The 18,975-nt window shown below is 46.6% G+C and overlaps 1 protein-coding gene across 1 annotated transcript; it reads left to right on the plus strand.

Moving 5' to 3' along the window:
- The first annotated feature begins 894 nt into the window (after window positions 1-894).
- On the plus strand, window positions 895-17,850 carry LOC133358851 (uncharacterized). The gene is made up of 8 exons (XM_061577302.1): window positions 895-1,272; window positions 4,058-4,160; window positions 4,741-4,869; window positions 5,619-5,723; window positions 7,418-7,510; window positions 10,891-10,946; window positions 11,580-11,865; window positions 17,203-17,850. Exons 1-8 carry the CDS (start codon window positions 1,204-1,206, stop codon window positions 17,496-17,498), a joined length of 1,137 nt encoding a protein of 378 aa, XP_061433286.1. The 5' UTR covers window positions 895-1,203; the 3' UTR covers window positions 17,499-17,850.
- The last annotated feature ends 1,125 nt before the right edge of the window (window positions 17,851-18,975 follow it).

Raw genomic sequence — 18,975 nt, forward strand, 5'->3', positions numbered from 1 at the left:
TCCATCTTGATGTGAAGATTGTCGCCTCAATCTTGATGTGAAGATTGTCGCCTCAATCTTGATGTGAAGATTGTCGCCTCCATCTTGATGTGGAGATTGTCGCCTCCATCTTGATGTGAAGATTGTCGCCTCCATCTTGATGTGAAGATTGTCGCCTCAATCTTGATGTGAAGATTGTCGCCTCAATCTTGATGTGAAGATTGTCGCCTCCATCTTGATGTGAAGATTGTCGCCTCAATCTTGATGTGAAGATTGTCGCCTCCATCTTGATGTGAAGATTGTTGACTCAATCTTGATGTGAAGATTGTTGACTCAATCTTGATGTGAAGATTGTTGCCTCAATCTTGATGTGAAGATTGTCGCCTCAATCTTGATGTGAAGATTGTCGCCTCAATCTTGATGTGAAGATTGTCGCCTCAATCTTGATGTGAAGATTGTTGCCTCAATCTTCATGTGAAGATTGTCGCCTCAATCTTGATGTGAAGATTGTCGCCTCAATCTTGATGTGAAGATTGTTACCTCAATCTTGATGTGAAGAGTGTTGCCTCAATCTTGATGTGAAGATTGTCGCCTCAATCTTGATGTGAAGATTGTCGCCTCAATCTTGATGTGAAGATTGTCGCCTCCATCTTGATGTAAAGATTGTCGCCTCCATCTTGATGTGAAGTTTGTCGCCTCAATCTTGATGTGAAGATTGTTGACTCAATCTTGACGTGAAGATTGTCGCCTCAATCTTGATGTGAAGATTGTAGACTCCCTGCTCAGTGGGTGACCTCTAAGGGAGACTGACAAAGCGCTGCCTCACCTGCAGGGGGCGCAGTCGCCTACCGTCAAACCGGGACGCAACTCTCAGGCGATGATGTTGCAATCACCAAAGAGGAACTTGAAACTTGAGCCACTGTTCTGGAACTTCAGTCATTTTCTGTTCTTTGGTGCAGCAGCAGCAGCGACGGGCCGTGAGCTTGTGTTGAGTTTCGATTTAAAGCTTTCGTGACTGCAGGGATTCATCTTCTTGGTTCTTTCGGTAAAGTCACGTAGAAGGGAAGTAATAAAATAATAAAAATAAAACATAATAAAATAATTATCACGACGTTTCGGCCACAACGCAAGCAGCCGTCCTCACCTGAGGACTTCCCTTCTACGTGACTACCTTGTGTTGAGTGTCCACGAGTCAAGCGGAGAGAGACGGCGCGGATTGTCACCATGAGGAGGATGAGGAGGAAAGGCGACTTGGACAGCTGCTGCGGGCTCGCGTGTCTCCTGCTGGCCCTGGTGAGACCTTGTCTTCGTCTTCGTGGTGGTGTGAGGAGGGTGGTGAGGGTGGAGATGTGGCCAGGCCACAGCCCGTTGCGTTCAGATACCGGGAGCCCGTGTGGGTCTCTCTTGGCGACGTTGAATCTGTGGCGATGTGAAGCAGAGTGAAGTACTGTGTTTATATATCACTGCGTTGTAGAGTCCGTGTGTGTGTTCAACTTCATCACACGGAGGCTTTCGCGACCAGTATGTGTATTTACGCGATCTAACCCATGCAACATTTATTATGAATACTGTGCGTTGAACTTCTTTCGCACCGTACGTAGCCCATCGTGCTCACGGGATGTGTGGGCACGGTAATTTACGAGTCATTTTGAAAAGAGGTTCTGGTAGGAGATCGGGTTTGTGCCCGAATTAATGAGATATGAGAAGCTAAGCAGGCTTGAGCCTGCGTAGGATGGGGCGACCTCGTACCAGGTGGTATAGGCTGCGTGGTAGGAGGGCAGTGCTGCTGCTGCCGCCCTCTCTATTGATCGAAATATACTAATAGGGTTTTTCCCCTTTTTTCTGGCAACAAAACTGACACCTTTTGCAGGGAATCATGCTTACATTAACCACAATACTGCAAACAAAAAACAATATACTCTGATAATTATCAGAGTATATTGTTTTTTGTTTGCATTTGACTGCAAGTATTGTGGTTGATGTAAGCATAAATCCTTGCAAAAGGTGTCAGTTTTGTTGCCAGAGAAAAGGGGAAAACCCCTATTAGTAGATGTTACATTTCTTCTGCGTGAATCCCAATTGATTAATTTTCAGAAAAGAATTAAAGTTGGACCCTGACCTCGACACACAATGGCTTCCCTCTGGTCTTTGCACTGTTAAGTGAATGATGCCCTTTCATGCCATGCTCGTTATAGTCGGCTCACCACTCCTCCACCACACCCCACTTTCAGAATGTTTAATAATAATCAGTTTAACTTCATTGCCTCAGGCTCATGAGCCTTCCTTGCAGGGTTCAGTGTGAATGCACTCGGCTCACAGGGCCAGATAAGAATCATGTTGTTTTTGTTTTATGAATGGATGTTATCTAATCAGGTGAAAAATATTGATATGCACAGCCTCTTTTGATATGTTGCCTCTTGAGCATCTTTATTTTATCAGAAGAAACCATTACAAATAACAAAAGCCTGACGTTATCCAGTACAGATAACAAAGTGGTTAATACATTGTAACAACAATAGTCCAAACTATGTTTAATATGTCGGCTTTGACGACCAACATTTTCTATAAGAGTTTTTTTGGGTGTGATCACGTAAATATACTCTCCTACACACCGGTGTGCTGAACTAGTAAGTCATTGGCATGTTTCGTTTTCGTGACAAACCTTACTAGTTGGCTGTGTCAGTTGTGGCGGGTTTAACGACACATTTATATTTACGAGATCTCACCAAAAAAAACTCTGTTATAGTCCCAAAGTATGTTTACCTCTCGTGGAAAATGATCAAGGTGATTGATTAGCAGTTCCTGACTATCTGTCAGCCGTAATCTTTAACCAGCGTCGATGGTTTGTGCAGTAGCAGCACGTCTGTTGGGCTACAAGGAAGATCCCTCGTTTGTTGGGCAACTTAAATGCACATTCTTGAAACAAAATGGTGGCTATTGGGGCTTCTTAAGATGGAGGGCGAGTGAACTCACTCCGCTTGAAGGGATATTTAGAGCTCTCGTTTCACACAAGTAGAGACGAAGTTTATGTTTTTTTTTTATTTAAACGCCTGTGCCAGCGGTCCCAATGAAATGAGTTGCGGTCCCAGCCGGTGATCTAAATGAGGGAGGCTGGCCACAAAAGTATAAAGCCACTGGAGATGCCAGTAAACAATCCACTTTCTACCCTTTATATTCCCCTAACGCAGCTAACCAACAAACATGTCATAGTTTGAGCAGGTAGAGGGCATCACAGTCTACTTGAAGAGCATCCACAATGAAGCCAATTTACCATGAGCCAGTTCTATTGCCATCAGCCGAGCTGAGCAGGTAGTGTGCCGAGTTAGCTCATCACGATTTTCATAGACAAGACAATAAATAACGTAAATAATTTGTCTATTATCGCTAAATTTACTTGTCAGCGCGAACCTTTAAGCCAGCACAAACCGAGCCACTGGTGTGTGTCTGTGTATGTAACGAGGCTCACGGTCCCAGCTCATCTCTCGTGTGAGCCTGGAACACCGTGCGGAGCCTGGGGCTGACAGGGTCACTGGGACCGTGAAGATCGTTAACGTGGGGAATGGAGCCCATGGCTCCACGGTGCAAGCCGTGCCACGGTTTCCCAGCTCTACTGTTGATAATGCTGGTGATGATGATGATAATCACAATTATGATACTGGTGCTGTTGGTGCTTGTGATTACACTGTGTATATTAATCTGAGATGGTGGTGGTCATAGAGTTGGTGGTGTGATAATAGACAGGACATTAATGCTCATATGCCCAAGTCCCATTACTTGTTTTCAAGAATGTTCTGCGAGTAAGGTTCACCATTTTTTTGTTCAAATGCCAATCCTAAAACCTGGACTTCAAGCAATACACTTGTCCGGCCAATGGTACCGTCGTGTAGATTATAAGCCTCACCTTACTTCTGTATTTTAAGTAAATGTGTGTATGCGTATATGACCAGATTTATATGAAATTTTTAGGGATGCGTCTTACTCTGTGGAGTGTCTTATAATGTAAATAATTTGAAATGAAAAAGCAGTGCCTTGCTCCAATAAATACAACTATATTAATGTCTTTGTATTTTATCGATAGGCTGCTTTTTCCACCGCAATCGAAGGCCCAGCTGTGAATTCAGAATGTGCCAAAGGATCTTACAGATCGCAGATTGGTCACTGCTGCCTGTTGTGTCGAGCAGGTATGTATGGAAACACACACACTGAGTCACCCAACACACAGGACTGGCACTACTGCCGCTGCAGATCAAGGTCAAGGAAAGCATTCTCACGTGACCTTGTCTCAAACCTTAACCCTGAGTCCTAAACTCTAACCTCTAACCCCAACCCTAACCCCATGGCCAAACCCCAAAATATTACCATACAAAAATAAGGAATCTGGGCATGCATGGCTTAAAATTAATTAATTAGGAATATAGGCTAAAGGGAAAATTGTATGTTGAACTTCTTTTGCACCGTACGTCGCCAACCGTGCTAATCGGAGGTACGATTGGAAAATGTGACAAACTGGCTGGCAGCAGTGATGCAGCGAGAGACCACTGTGCAGCGGTTTCTTTTTTTTTGGATTCATCAGTGCAATATGGTTACCAATATTCACAATTACAATGTCTGCAGACTGTGAAAACTGAACACCTGAACCCTAAAAAATATCACTTAATTAATAAAGAACAAAAACTTCATCACAGATCTCAGAATGTAAGCACTGAGAGAAATTGCTCTTCGCAGGGGTGCATTGCTGCTTTGTTTTCCTGTACCTCTCAGGGTCATACAAGAAAATGGACTGTGCATCAGAGGGCCAGGAGGCCTCGTGTGAAGTTTGCCCTCGTGACCAGTACATGGACCAAGACAACAATGCCCCACGTTGTGAAAATTGCAGCCGCTGCAGAGAAGGTGAAATAATGAATGTTAATTATAATGTTGACTATGGCCAGAAATTAGCTTTATGTCGCTATGTAATGAATATGCCTATGCCCACATCACCCAAATGTAGTCAGTCGTGAAGGATGAACAGGTTTAAGCCCAGATGGTACTTGGATGAGTGACCATCATGCATAAAACAATTTGTAGCCTACTGCTGAGCTATGTTCTCAACAGAGACCAGTGCAGCAAAATCAATTGTCGCACAGTACTCTGCTCAAATGTCTGCGTTCCCTGCTTTCACCTACTCGTACTGACCAGCATGGTGAAGTAATGTCAAATAACTCCACCATGTTCCACATGGTGGCAGGGTGTGAACTCCCTCGCCTGGTATGCTGGAGGTCGTGGGTTTCAATCCCGACCCTGACGCCTTTTTATTTGGAGTTTGCATGTTCTCCCCGTGGTCGTGTGGATTTTTCCCTGGGTCCTCCGGTTTTTCTTTCCTTTAGAAACATGCGTCCAGAGTATTTGGCTGCTATAAATTTCCACGTGATAAGCCACTTCATTGAGCTCTCATTTGTTGGCAGCTTGCTTCTGAAAAAGAGCTATGTAGCTCAGTGGGCCTTACCTGGTTAAATACAAATAGTTAAATAGTTTAGTTTAAAACATGTTTGTGCAAACACACTGATCGCCTGGATTGTGACCTGTCAGCGAGTTAATTTTATCATCGAATTCATCATTTTCATTCACACAAATGCCAATCTCTCTGATTCGACATGCAGATGAGGAAGCTGTTGTGATCTGCTCTGTGGCCCAGGACACCAAATGTGATTGCAAAGATGGACTCAATAGAGACCCCACCTCAGATACTTGTGTCCCGATTGGAGGTAAGTTTACGAGTTGTTCACACCAATTATAAATATTTGAATAGCATTGGCCGTCACTGTCACCCACAGTGGTGAATTGTTTCCACTGGGTCTTAGATTAAAAAAGAATTGGACACACTCCCTCAGGTTACCCAAACATCCCTATGGGTAACAGAGGTGTTGCTGTATGTGTTAAATTTCTACATTTAAGTGATATTTGTATGTCATCAACACCCACTAACGTTTAATTCACACTTAGTAGCTATTGCCTAGACATTTACACTTCAGTAGCACTTAAACATCACTAGAGTAGAGTAAGCCCAAGTCATTTTCAGTCGCCATGATGCAGAGGTGGAAGTCTGAGGTTCACTGGATGCCAAAGACTGAAGAGTTCTTTCTGATGGGCTTGAAGATTACCGTCTTTTTATTTGCTAGATAAATGTAAAATAAATGCGATACAATGACAGACGGAGTGCATCTATCTTAATTATGGAGTGCATCTAGCGGAGCATGTGGCATCGTAGGCAATGAGTTTACATTCCATACAACAGACAAGGACATCACTTAAGATGTCCTAGAGCACACAAACGCACATCAATTGTACCCTCTAGCATGTGTAGGGGTTATTACGGGAGGAACAGCGGACAACAAACACAGGGCTGTCGGCACTCACATACACGGGTGGTCACACCGACGTCCGCATCAGTTATTGCCCACGCCCCCAGCCCTTGGAGGCGATCCCTATAAAAGGTGGAACCCAAAGAGCTCGAGTTGAGTTCGACACGAAGCTGACCAGTGAAGATCCAAGACTCGGAGATTAGGCCCTGGGACTCCCCGGTCTCGCCGTCCTTATAAGGGCCGAGCCGGGTAAGCCAGTGGCGCGGCCCAGGAGCTTCCAGACCGCTGCCCTTGTCAGGGCAAGGCTGGTTAGCTGGTGCCGAGATCTGTGCTTGCCAGGGCCAGATCAGTCAGCCTCCCGTAGCCCAGTAGAGGAGGACTGGGGGACAGGACAGAGGGCTTAGTACTAGGGTGGGTTTCCCATAGTACGGGTGAAGGGGCCGATACCCCTTCAACTATTGTATCTGTCCCGGAGTTAATAAACAGTGTGTCTCAACTTCGACATCGTCTCCTCCGCTACTTACTACACATGTATTAACATTGTACGGGATAGCATCTTAAGTAAAACCTCATGTTAAAAAGCGTTGATTGCATTATCTAAACACAAATAGCAGAGTGCTTTGACCCATAACCGACCACACACAGCTTAATTCGTGCACAAACATTGTTCTGGTTGGAGATTTCGTTTTTTCTAAATATTTGTTGACATACTTTGATTGACTGTCTCCAAATGTTGGCTTATTTGAATCTGGCTGGGAGAGGCTTTCCTCTGTCACAGTGTGAAAGTTAAATGTTGGAAATGTAAAAGTCTTTTCAGTTTACAAGGGAAGCTTCTTTGGGCGATGTTTAAAAATTAAGTGTTGTGTTTTCAACAATGTTTTAATGATGATGAATCTTCATAGAGGGTTCATTGCTTTTGTGCATCTGGATCATGTATTTTGAACTTCTTTTACACCGTACGTAGCTAACCATGCTAATTGGAGGTGTGGGGGAAGGACAAAAATGGTAATGTCAGGTGCGTTTGAATTGTATCTGCGCATGAGATGCGTTTCATGAAATGACTTTGTACTGATTATTTATGTTTTTCATATTCCCAGTTAATTGGCTTGCTATCCTTTTTGGAATTATCGTGACCATTCTGGTGTTCATCATTCTGGCGTTCGTCGCTTTCAAGCTGAAATTATTTCCCGGTAAGTGTATAAGATGACGTGAATGAAATAAGATGTCTGGATACTGATTTATTGTTTCAAATAATGTACATTGAAACCTACTTTACAAGTACTAAACTAGAAAAACTCACAAGCATCTCTCGTGCGGATGTAAAGCTACCAACGTCCTGCTTTGTCTGCCATGGTCCCAGTCTCAGTTATCCCAAAGCGCCTGAGAAAATGCGACTTTATTCCAATTTAAAATATGTTAGCCTCGCGATCAACTCGTGGTACAGCAGAGACTCCAATAATCCGCGTCGAGATGGGGAGACCTCTTCACGAATCCCCTCGCCTACGGCGCACCGCGGAGGTTCTGTTGCGGATTAACAGAGGAATTGGCCGCACGACCACGTTAGCCCAAAGTGTAGCACATCTGCTAGATGGCTCAATGTTTTAGGTTTTTATTTATTTCATATTTTGGAGAACTTTTTAAAAAAATATATGAATAGGTTTTACCCTTTCTGGCAATAAACCAGGAGGTGTTAAGATGTTCAAACACCAAATAGAAACCTTTTTGCAAGGAATCAAGAACTGCATTAACCACACGTACTTGTGGGGAACATGCAAACAAACATGCTCTGATAAAATTTGCATTCTAGATTTGAAGTTTTCATGACTGCAAGGATCCATACTTTTTTTTCCGGTAAAGTCACGTAGGTAAAAAAATATAAAATAAATTAAAATGAAAACAAATAAATTAAATCACGACGTTTCGAAAGCAACACAAGCAACCGTCATCAGGTTTAGACTGCTCTAGCAAAATTACTGAGGCGTGTGAAGAGAGTTATTAAGAGACAACGTGTTTATATAGGGTGTTGGGGGGGGGAGTCAAGGGGTTTGGTGGGGGGGTATGTGGCAGGCCGTGTGGACGGTCGGGCACGGGATTAGCATGAGGTAAGCCGATAGATAACCATCTGTATTCTTTTGTGATGTCAGGGGAGGGGAGTTTGTGCATGGGTCCAGTGCCTGCACGACGAGTGATGGTGGTGTATCAGGCTGGGAGTAAAAAACTGGAAGAAATGGATATGGCTGTAAAATTATAAGGCAGATAAAGTTAGACTTGGTTAATGACATTTCCAATGATTGCTTAATTTAAAACCATCCTCTCGGTTGAAGTTGTGTCTATGTTTGTATATCTGGATGGCTTCATGGACAACTCTTTGGTAGTATCCGGGAGGTTTGCAGAGTACTTTGGTATCGGAGAAAACAATATCATGAGAACCCGCTGTGTTGAAACAATCATCAGCAACGGCCGAAGAATTCGTTCTGCCGTGTTTCAAATCTGACTTGTGCTCACAAATTCGGTCAGAAATATATCGTTTCGTCTCCCCGATATAGCAATCACCACAGGTACAACTCAGTTTGTAAACGCCAGGGTACTGTAAGTCAGGAATGACATCCTTTACGGATGGGATCAGATCACGGATTTTGTGTACTGTATTGAATCGGACCTGGATCTTGTGTTTGTTTAGAATTTTGAAAATCTTTTTGGTAACGCCTGCTATGTATGGCAACGTGATGATTTGATTGGAGTCTCAGGGGGTTGTTTCTGCATGGTGGGAGAAACAGCTTGGCGGATAGCACGGTCCGAGTATCCGTTCATCTTGAGGGCCAGATGTACATATTTTAATTCACTGGCCAGGTGGTGTTGGTCAGAGATGCAGTGGGCCCTATGGTGTAGTGTTTTGATGAGGGAATTCTTTTGAGCCAGGTGGTGGTGGGAATCAGGCTTCAAGTAAGAATCTGTGTGGGTGGCCTTCCTGTAAACAGAATGTCCCAAAGAGCTATTGAGCCTCCTCTCAAACAGAACATCCAAGAATGGTAGCTTGCCATCCTTCTCCACTTCCATGGTAAATTTGATGGATGGGTGGCTGGAATTGATGTGGTCTCGGAATTGGTTCAATGATGGGAGGCCATGTGGCCAAATGACGAAAGTGTCATCCACATATGTCTTCCACAGGGAAGGACGCAGGGTGGATGTCTGGATGGCATCTGTTTCAAATTTCTCCATGAACACATTGGCTATCACTGGTGACAAGGGGGAACCCATAGGGGTACCCTCATTTTTTTGTAAAAGGTACCATTCCAGGTGAAGTACGTGTTGGTGAGGCAGTGCCTAACCAGCGCAGGGACATCCGGGTTCAGTCCATGTTGGACTAAGTCTTTAATTATTATTATGGTGTCAGGCACTGGAACCTTGGTGAACAGAGAGACCACATCAAAGCTGACGAGGACATTGTCAGGAGACAGTACAATGTTTTGACCATAGAGACAAAGTGGTTTGAGTTAAGTACTGATGAGGTGGTCTTGCCAGTGAAGGGAAGCAGAGTATCCGATAAAAAACGGGCTAGTTTGTAGATAGGTGAGTTGATCGTGGACACGATGGGCCGTAGTGGGGTACCTTCTTTATGGATCTTGGAAAGACCATAGAATCTGGGAGGTCTTGCAGCCGACGGTTTTAGGGAGGGCCGTTTGATTGGTTCGATTAGGGAAGTTGAACTAGTGATGATCTTGTTGGTTTTGTATATATTTGCATTGTCTTTGAAACTGATTGACCTACCCCAGAAACAGCCTTCTTTTGGGCCTAGTCTCATCAGTGTCAGATCGGAGAACGCCAAAACGTTAACAGCACAAGGACAATGCACTATCAGGGCATGTATGGCTCAGGGTGAGCAGCACATCTGAACACCTGTTTTATAGAGCAGATAGAGAGATGTGAGGGAGAGAGTGGAGGGCATTAACAAAGGAAGATAGAGGAGAGAGTGAGAGAAGGGTGGCGAGGAAGGGAGATGGAGGAGGGAGGTGAGGGTGGGAGCTGGAGCACGGATGAAGAGATGGAGAGATGGAGAGGAGAGGGCTGGGGAGAAAGTGAAAGGCCATGACACGGAGAGGAAAGAGATGAAGCACAACGGAAAGAGGAGAGCGAGAGAAAGCGGCAAGCGGTGGGAAAGAGGATTAGGGAGAGGCACGAGAGACTGAGACAGTGAATGGAGAGTTGGGAATAAGGAGAGCGAGGGTGAGAGGTGAGAAAGAAACAAGAAGAGGAATAGTGGGAAGGGAAGCAGGAGAGAGTGGAGGGAGGAGAGCACTACAGAGGGAGGGAGCGGTAGAAGAGGGGACAGAGAAACATAAAAACAGACAAGGCGAAAAATTGAGATCAATTGAGATATACGGAACAGAGAAGATGAGAGAAAGGTGAAGAGCGACAGGGCTCTCTGTATTCAATAAAAGTTTTGCTGGCTGGCTGGCTGGCTAGGAGGGACGTGCAGGTTGCAAGTATGATTTTTTTTTATAAATAAGGAATATCTGTCTATAGATTTGATTAGAGTATTAATGATCTCATCATGGTACTTTATTTACAGATCGCTCGACTGAACAGGCTGAAGAAAAATTGAATTTGATTAAGATCCAAGTTCAAGTAAGTGAGGTGGCCCAGAGATTCGTAATGGATATGTCTGAGCATTGTTCTAATACTTTTGTGATCTTGAATTGTATTCATGAGTAGTCATCAGAGATCAAACTAGGTGTGGTGATGTCAAACAAATGAAAGTCCACTCTGCAGGGCTTCATGTCAAAGTTCAGCACTTCAAATGACTTATCTCTAGGCCAGCCTGTCGTCCTCTGACCTGGTGCCTCCATATTCATCGCCTTTCTTCTCGCCTCGTGTGACACGTCAGCTGAGTCAACGTTCAGCTCGTGTCACACGGTTATCCTTCCTACCTTCTTCCTCGTCTCTTTATTGCTGACCTGACTGAGTATCCACTGGTGAATGGAAACTCCACACCACCGCCTGTGGTGTGTGGAGAGTGGCGTTCATCATTTGCAAACTGGGTATGGAGCACCTGTGACTTAATTGTATAACCCAAGTGAAAGCAATATCGGTCGGCACAAATACCTGCCTTTTACCTAAATGTTTTTATTTGTTAATGATAAAATGAAAAGTTAATTTGAACTAGCTTGTGATTCAAACTCAGAAACATGTGCTGATAGACCAATATGTGAGCATCGTATTCAGTCCTATTGAGATAATGCTTTGTTATCTCACTTTTAGAGACCAGAAGAGCAAAATATACGGAATCTCATTCAGGAGAATAAGGAAATCCTGACAGCATGGATCGGAATGGATCCATTCCCTATCCTGGATTACATGGATACGCATTCTCTGATCCCACGGGATGTCTACAATGGAGCCAAGAAAGAGCGTGGACGACACTGTGCAAACTTCTTGCTGTTAGAATGTATTGCTGCTGGTAACAGCCAATGCCAGAAGCTGCTGGAAGCACTCCTTGATGTGCAAGACAGCTACCCTGATATCAAGACATGGCTGATAGACCTGGGTAAATATTTTGTTTACATTCGACTGATAATCATACCTTTTTTACTGTGATGTGTGCGAGCATTTTGATCTCGCTCGTTCTGTGCGGAACATTGCATCCTTCTGTCTTCAATTAATAAAACCTTCGGAAGCCAGACTTGGTTACACCGGAGTTTTGGTTGTGCCAGAAAAGCGTCCCAAAAGTAAACAAAAAAAATGCAATCATAAACCCCCAAAATTGCAGGTGAAACACTCAACGTGAGAACTAAGGTGTGGACAGAAAGATGCAGTGTTGTGTGGTCATTCCACATGAGGATCCAAAGGGCAGATTGCAATGTATTTAACATGTATACTCTTTGGTTCTTTCAGTAAAGTCACGTAGGAATAAAATAAAATAAATTGCGACGTTTCGGGCACAACACAAGCATCCATCATCAGGTGGGAAAGCATGGTCTGCTGCTGAGGCAGGCTGTTTTAAAAGGTTTGAAATTAGTGTAGCTCAAGGGTTATAAAGAAGTGGCCAGGGCGAGTGATGTTAATGTGAGAAATTAGAGGGCACGGAAGTGGCTATGTTAATGTGAGAGATTAGCATTATGTTAATGTGAGAAATTAGAGGGCACGGAAGTGGCTATGTTAATGTGAGAGATTAGCATGATGCTAATGTGAGAAATTAGCATGTAACTGTAGAAAAGAAGGAGAAGAAGAGCGGCCTCCTCGACGAGGGAGTGCAACCCAACGGGTGCAATCCAAAAGACATGCGAACATGAGAGTGCAATCCAAATGCATGAGAGTGCAAAGCAACGGACATGTGAGCATGAGAGATCTAAGAAAGAGGCATAGAGAGAAAAAGACAGAGTCGAAATAACAGCTGACATATGCAGGTTGAATGGAAACATCACAGTTAAGACTTTACCTGGTTAATAACATCCTTCCAATGATTTCTCAGTTTGTACCCATCTTTTCAGTTGAAGTTGTGTCTGTGTTTATATATCTGGATGGCTTCATGAACAAATCTCTGAAGGTAGCCGGTAGGTTTGCAGAGTACCTCCGTCTTGGAAAAATCAGTTAAAACAATGATCGGCAACGGCAGAGGTATTGGTCCTACCATGTTTCAGATCCGCCTTTTGTTCACGGATGCGGTCTGAGACATGTCGTTTCGTTTTCCCAATGTAACTGCTGCCGCAAGCACAGCTCAGTTTGTAGAAACCAGGGTATTGCATGTCAGGAATCACATCTTTTACAGATGGGATTAAATCACAGATTTTGTGTATTGTATTGAAACGAACCTGGATCTTGTGTTCGTTTAAGATTTTGGAAATATTTTTGGTAATCACTGCTATGTACGGTAAAGTGATGGTTTTGGTTGTATCCTCAGAAGGTTGTCTCCGCATGGCTGGGGAGACAGCTTTGCGGATTGTACGGTCCGAGTATCCGTTCATCCTGAGGGCTTGGTGTACGTCCTCCAACTCACTGGCTAGGTGGTGCTGGTCGGAGATGCATGGTGTAGTGTTTTGATGAGGGAATTCTTCTGGGCTGGATGGTGGTGGGAGTCAGGCTTTAGATAGGCATTCGTGTGGGTGGCTTTCCTGTAGACCAAATGTCCCAACGAGCCATCAGGTCTCTTCTCGATCAAAACATCCAGGAATGGTAGCTTGCCATCATTTTCCACTTCCATGGTGAATTTGATAGACGGGTGTATGGAATTGATGTGGTTGAGAAATTGATTCAGTGCTGGCAGGCCATGTGACATCTGGCTACATGGCCTACCAGACCACGTGAAGTTTCGAACGCCCGCTGGCAGGAGGTCACGGGGCAGACCCAGGTGCCACGGGTCGACTGACTGAGATGACTGAGACGACTGGCTGATGCACCACCTGTGCCCCCTATTGTGCCAACTTGCTGTGCTTTAGCCACCCGGCGCTCCGCTCATTGTTGTGAGCTTCGCTCCTTCGCCCTCTGTTGTTGTTGAAGGGCAACTGCCTCCAACTGCCCAGTAGCGTCCTTCACGAGTCTCTTCCACAGAGGCCGATCTTGACACCGCTGGTACCAGTCATGGGCAAGTCCACTCAGCTCCACATCCTCCTGTATCACATCACTCTATCTCTTCTCTAGCCTGTGCCGTGCTCGTTTAGCCCCCTCTATCCGACCGAACAAAAGCTGTTTAGGCATGCGGTTGCTGGGCATGCGGGCTACATGACCCAGCCATCACAGCAGCGCCTCCAACTCCTCTGAGTGAGCAGCAATTACCAGATCATCGGCATACATAACATGGTTGACCAATAGTGAGCCATCCCTTGCCCGCACCCGGGCATCGATGAGCCTCCCATTATATCTGTACCAGATGGAAATTCCTCCAGTACAGCCATCAAAGGCTTCACGAACTACGTGGTCGAAATAGATGTTAAATAATGTGGGAGCCAGAGGACATCCCTGTCGCACCCCAAGGTGAACAGGGAATGGCTCCAACTCCCGGCCACATAGTTTTACCCAGGCCCGCTCACCATCATGAAGGTCCTTAATGATCGTGAGCAGCGGATCAGGGACTCCGAAACCATGAAGAGCAACCCAGAGCCCAGGCCTACTGATGGTATCACGACCAGGTCAATAAAGCAGAGATGTAGGTCTTGTTGGAATTCACTACACCTCTTCTGTAGCAGACGGACAGAAAATATGGCATCTGTGCAGGACCACCCCTTCCTGAAACCGCATTGGGGCTCCGCAAGCCTCTCCTCAGCGTGCCTGGCAAGGCAATGTTAAATAATCCTTGCCAGGACCTTTCCCGGCACACTGAGGAGTGAGATGCTTCTGTAGTTGTTACAGTCTGTGTGGCCCCCCTTCTTTGTGATTGCGGGCCATTGAGGCAGACGCCATCTCCTCAGCAACCTGCGACCACCACCCATCCTTGCAGCGCCTCACGGCTCTCCGAACCTCCGAGCAAAGGCTGCGGTATGCGTCATTCTCTGATGTGGGATGCTGTAGACGATGAGAGTGGGTCTGTCGTTTTTTCTCAGCCAGCCTGAACACCTCTGTCAGCCAGGGTCTCTTTGGAGGTCTGGACCATGTACCCAAAGCAGCCATTGCAGCTGCATGAGCCACAGTCCTAAACCTTGCACATTTCCCCTCGACATCAGGAGTGGGGGACGATGCCAACCCCAGCCGCAAGCAATGATGAAATTCTCGCTTGCAATTTTCATCAGCTAGCTGAGACCAGGCCACTATGGGTTTGAATGGGGTCCTTGGTGTACTCCTAAAACCGGAGTGGAAGAGTGGCAGGCGCATCTTACAGATCACAAGTCCATGGTCAGTGGGTAGATCAGCTCCACGGTAGGTCCTGGTATCAAGGACATGGGCCCGCATCCACTGTTCCGTCACCTTGTAGGCCAGCAGATGTTCTTGCTTGGACCCGGCATGCATCCATGATGTTGTGTGGATGCGCCGATGCCGGAACAGCGTGTTGGTAATTACAAATCCTAGGGCTGCACAAAAATCTAGCAGCCTCCTACCATTGTTAATCAGCTGATCTGGTCCATGCCTTCCAATCAATCTAGACCAGGTGCCAGCATCATGACCAATCCGGGCATTAAAATCGCCCAAAAAGATGACTCTATCCCGAGGGGTCACTTTAGCTAGCACCTGTGACAGGAGGTCATAGAAGGCATCTGACTCATCGGCCTTGCCTGCATCCCTCCACGGATGTTCGTCTTCGGTGGGGGCATAAGTAACCACGGCCACCACTCCTCGTCTCTGGTTGATTGGAAGGCGAGCCCAAAGTAGCCTGGGGCTTGCAGCTTCCCACACCTCACCGCCACGCTCCCACACCCCCTTCACTCCCGAATGTTTGGCAGTCTCCTGCCCCGAGTAGAGGAGCCAGAGCCGGTCCACCGGACCTCCTGAATACCACAGAGATCCAGGCAGTACCAGTCCAGCTCCCGACAGAGGAGTAGCAGCCTCTCCGCAGTGAGCGTTCGAACATTCCACGTGGTCACCTGCAATGGTTTTTTGTTTTTTTCTGAAACCCCGAGGGTAAGGATTCAATCTCCTGGCTCCACCAAGTGGGGTTTGGCCAGGAGACGTCATAGACGCCTGTCCCCCCAGGGCCTCCAGTACAAGCTTAATTAAAGTTTTAATTCGTGGTTTTCGTGGTAAGTAATTGAAGGTGGAGAGGTTAGCAGCCCCTTGCACCCATCCAGAGCCCCCTTTTACCGCTGTGGTGGCTACAAATGCCATGAGGGGAATGGCCAAAATAAATTGGCCCTCCTCCCATGGCACTGCTCACCACAGTGTTGCCGTCTGGCACCGATGAGGAGGTGGGGGGTGTTTTGCCGGACAACAAACACGCAGACAGACAGACCGTGTCACTGATATACCAGATAAATACACGCAGACAAACACCGTGTCACCGACACGCAGAGTCATGCGCTATCACGAACACACGCGCACCACCCAACACAAATGTGCACAGTCACACGTTGATAACTTGAACAACTCAATACAAATAAGTCAGTGCGCTCACCACACCTGTAACGCAATGCACGTTATCGCAACAAATTCAACAGCTATGCCCACAGCTGCAACAGCTCTTGCAAAGCAGCATACTTACTCAGCTGCAACACTCGCGAAACGAGCACGGTCATGGGAAAACAGTGAGGAGGAATGAACCACCAACGGACAACGGTTGGGAAAAAGTTTCTTGATTCAGAGCCCACGCATCACAAACACCGCTGTTTTAACACCCGAGGTGTCAACCTCCGACAGCCTCCCTGTGTAGCTGGACAACTGCATGACGCTTTCCGCGAGACCCTAGCTACCAAATCCTTGGCCACTGATGGAGAATGTTTATGTGGGCATCGTGCGGTCACATGAAACAATATTTGTCCTGCCTCTGCAGCTCCGATTAGCATGGTTGGCTACGTACGGTGTTAAAGAAGTTCAACGTACATACATAATTGGTCAGATCATTACGTGGCCAAACTAAGTCAATTATGAATTTTAGTTTCTATATTAAGCACTGCGCATGGGAGACAAGAATATAGCCCCTTTAAAATAATGTCGTGCAACAAACACAGTATTCCCTTATGTGTCGAGGGCTAATGCTGGTCCTAGATGCATGAAAGTAATCATGTGTGTTCAATTACGAGTTTGTGAAATTAACTTAATGCACCACAATTTGGATTTATGAAGCATCTGACCACGACCGCACCTCGGGATGATGTACAAACAGGTGGAGCGTGCCCATTTGACCAATGCGGTACATATGGAACATTTGTCTTAAGCTTTGATTGACTCCATCTGGAACCGTACCACGATTAACGATATCTGCGTTGTGCATTCACTCTCCCCGCCAACCTAAATCCCACAGACATCAAGCGGCTGATTCCAACGTTCGAGGGAATCGTCTGCAAGAAGGTTCGCAGAGCGAAACCTGACCTCAAGCACTGGATCGGTGTGGAGACTCAACCCCTCGTGGAGCATATGAAGAGGCAGAACTCCATGATGATGCAACAAATCCCTGACAACTTGTCAACATCCTCTGATCTCATTGACTTTGTCATTGATAATGGGGAGGAGTTCTGTGGGGCACTGGTGTCTGCCTTAAAGGATCTGCCAAATCAGTATCCAAATGCCCAGCCTTGGCTGCAACTGTCCCAGAAATGATCTAAAATGCCGCTGTGAGAATTATAAGCTCAAAATCGAATCCCGAATCGATTTAAATATCTAACTCGCAGTCTTTAAGATCCTCCATGCCAACGTTTCTCAGAGTATCTCTCTACTCCACGCACTCTCCTACCTCTCTCTACTCCACGCACTCTCCCACCTCTCTCTACTCCACTCCACGCACTCTCCTACCTCTCTCTACTCCACACACTCTCCCACCTCTCTCCACTCCACGCACTCTCCTACCTCTCTCCACTCCACGCACTCTCCCACCTCTCTCTACTCCACGCACTCTCCTACCTCTCTCTACTCCACACACTCTCCTACCTCTCTCTACTCCACGCACTCTCCTACCTCTCTCTACTCCACACACTCTCCCACCTCTCTCTCTACTCCACACACTCTCCCACCTCTCTCTACTCCACGCACTCTCCCACCTCTCTCTACTCCACGCACTCTCCTACCTCTCTCTACTCCACGCACTCTCCTACCTCTCTCTACTCCACACACTCTCCTACCTCTCTCTACTCCACGCACTCTCCTACCTCTCTCTACTCCACGCACTCTCCCACCTCTCTCTACTCCACGCACTCTCCTACCTCTCTCTACTCCACGCACTCTCCTACCTCTCTCTCTACTCCACGCACTCTCCCACCTCTCTCTACTCCACGCACTCTCCTACCTCTCTCTACTCCACGCACTCTCCTACCTCTCTCTACTCCACGCACTCTCCTACCTCTCTCTCTACTCCACTCCACGCACTCTCCTACCTCTCTCTACTCCACGCACTCTCCCACCTCTCTCTAATCCACTCCACGCACTCTCCCACCTCTCTCTACTCCACGCACTCTCCTACCTCTCTCTACTCCACGCACTCTCCTACCTCTCTCTCTACTCCACTCCACGCACTCTCCTACCTCTCTCTACTCCACGCACTCTCCCACCTCTCTACTCCACTCCACGCACTCTCCTACCTCTCTACTCCACACACTCTCCTACCTCTCTCTACTCCACTCCACGCACTCTCCTACCTCTCTACTCCACGCACTCTCCCACCTCTCTCTACTCCACGCACTCTCCTACCTCTCTCTACTCCACACACTCTCCCACCTCTCTCTCTACTCCACGCACTCTCCCACCTCTCTCTACTCCACGCACTCTCCTACCTCTCTCTACTCCACGCACTCTCCTACCTCTCTCTACTCCACGCACTCTCCTACCTCTCTCTCTACTCCACTCCACGCACTCTCCTACCTCTCTCTACTCCACTCCACGCACTCTCCTACCTCTCTCTACTCCACGCACTCTCCCACCTCTCTCTACTCCACGCACTCTCCTACCTCTCTCTACTCCACTCCACGCACTCTCCCACCTCTCTCTACTCCACGCACTCTCCTACCTCTCTCTACTCCACGCACTCTCCTACCTCTCTCTACTCCACTCCACGCACTCTCCTACCTCTCTACTCCACACACTC

This window comes from Lethenteron reissneri, chromosome 63 (assembly GCF_015708825.2).
Source record: "Lethenteron reissneri isolate LAM-NWPU_2019-01 chromosome 63, ASM1570882v1, whole genome shotgun sequence".
NCBI classification, from domain to species: Eukaryota; Metazoa; Chordata; class Hyperoartia; order Petromyzontiformes; family Petromyzontidae; genus Lethenteron; species Lethenteron reissneri.

Excerpts from the sequence above, each read along its gene's own strand:
- LOC133358851 (XM_061577302.1), top strand. The coding sequence starts at position 1,204 with ATGAGGAGGATGAGGAGGAAAGGCGACTTGGACAGCTGCTGCGGGCTC. Across the intron at positions 1,273-4,057 it reads CGTGTCTCCTGCTGGCCCTG|GCTGCTTTTTCCACCGCAAT; the intron begins GTGAGACCTTGT and ends TTTTATCGATAG. Across the intron at positions 5,724-7,417 it reads TACTTGTGTCCCGATTGGAG|TTAATTGGCTTGCTATCCTT; the intron begins GTAAGTTTACGA and ends TCATATTCCCAG.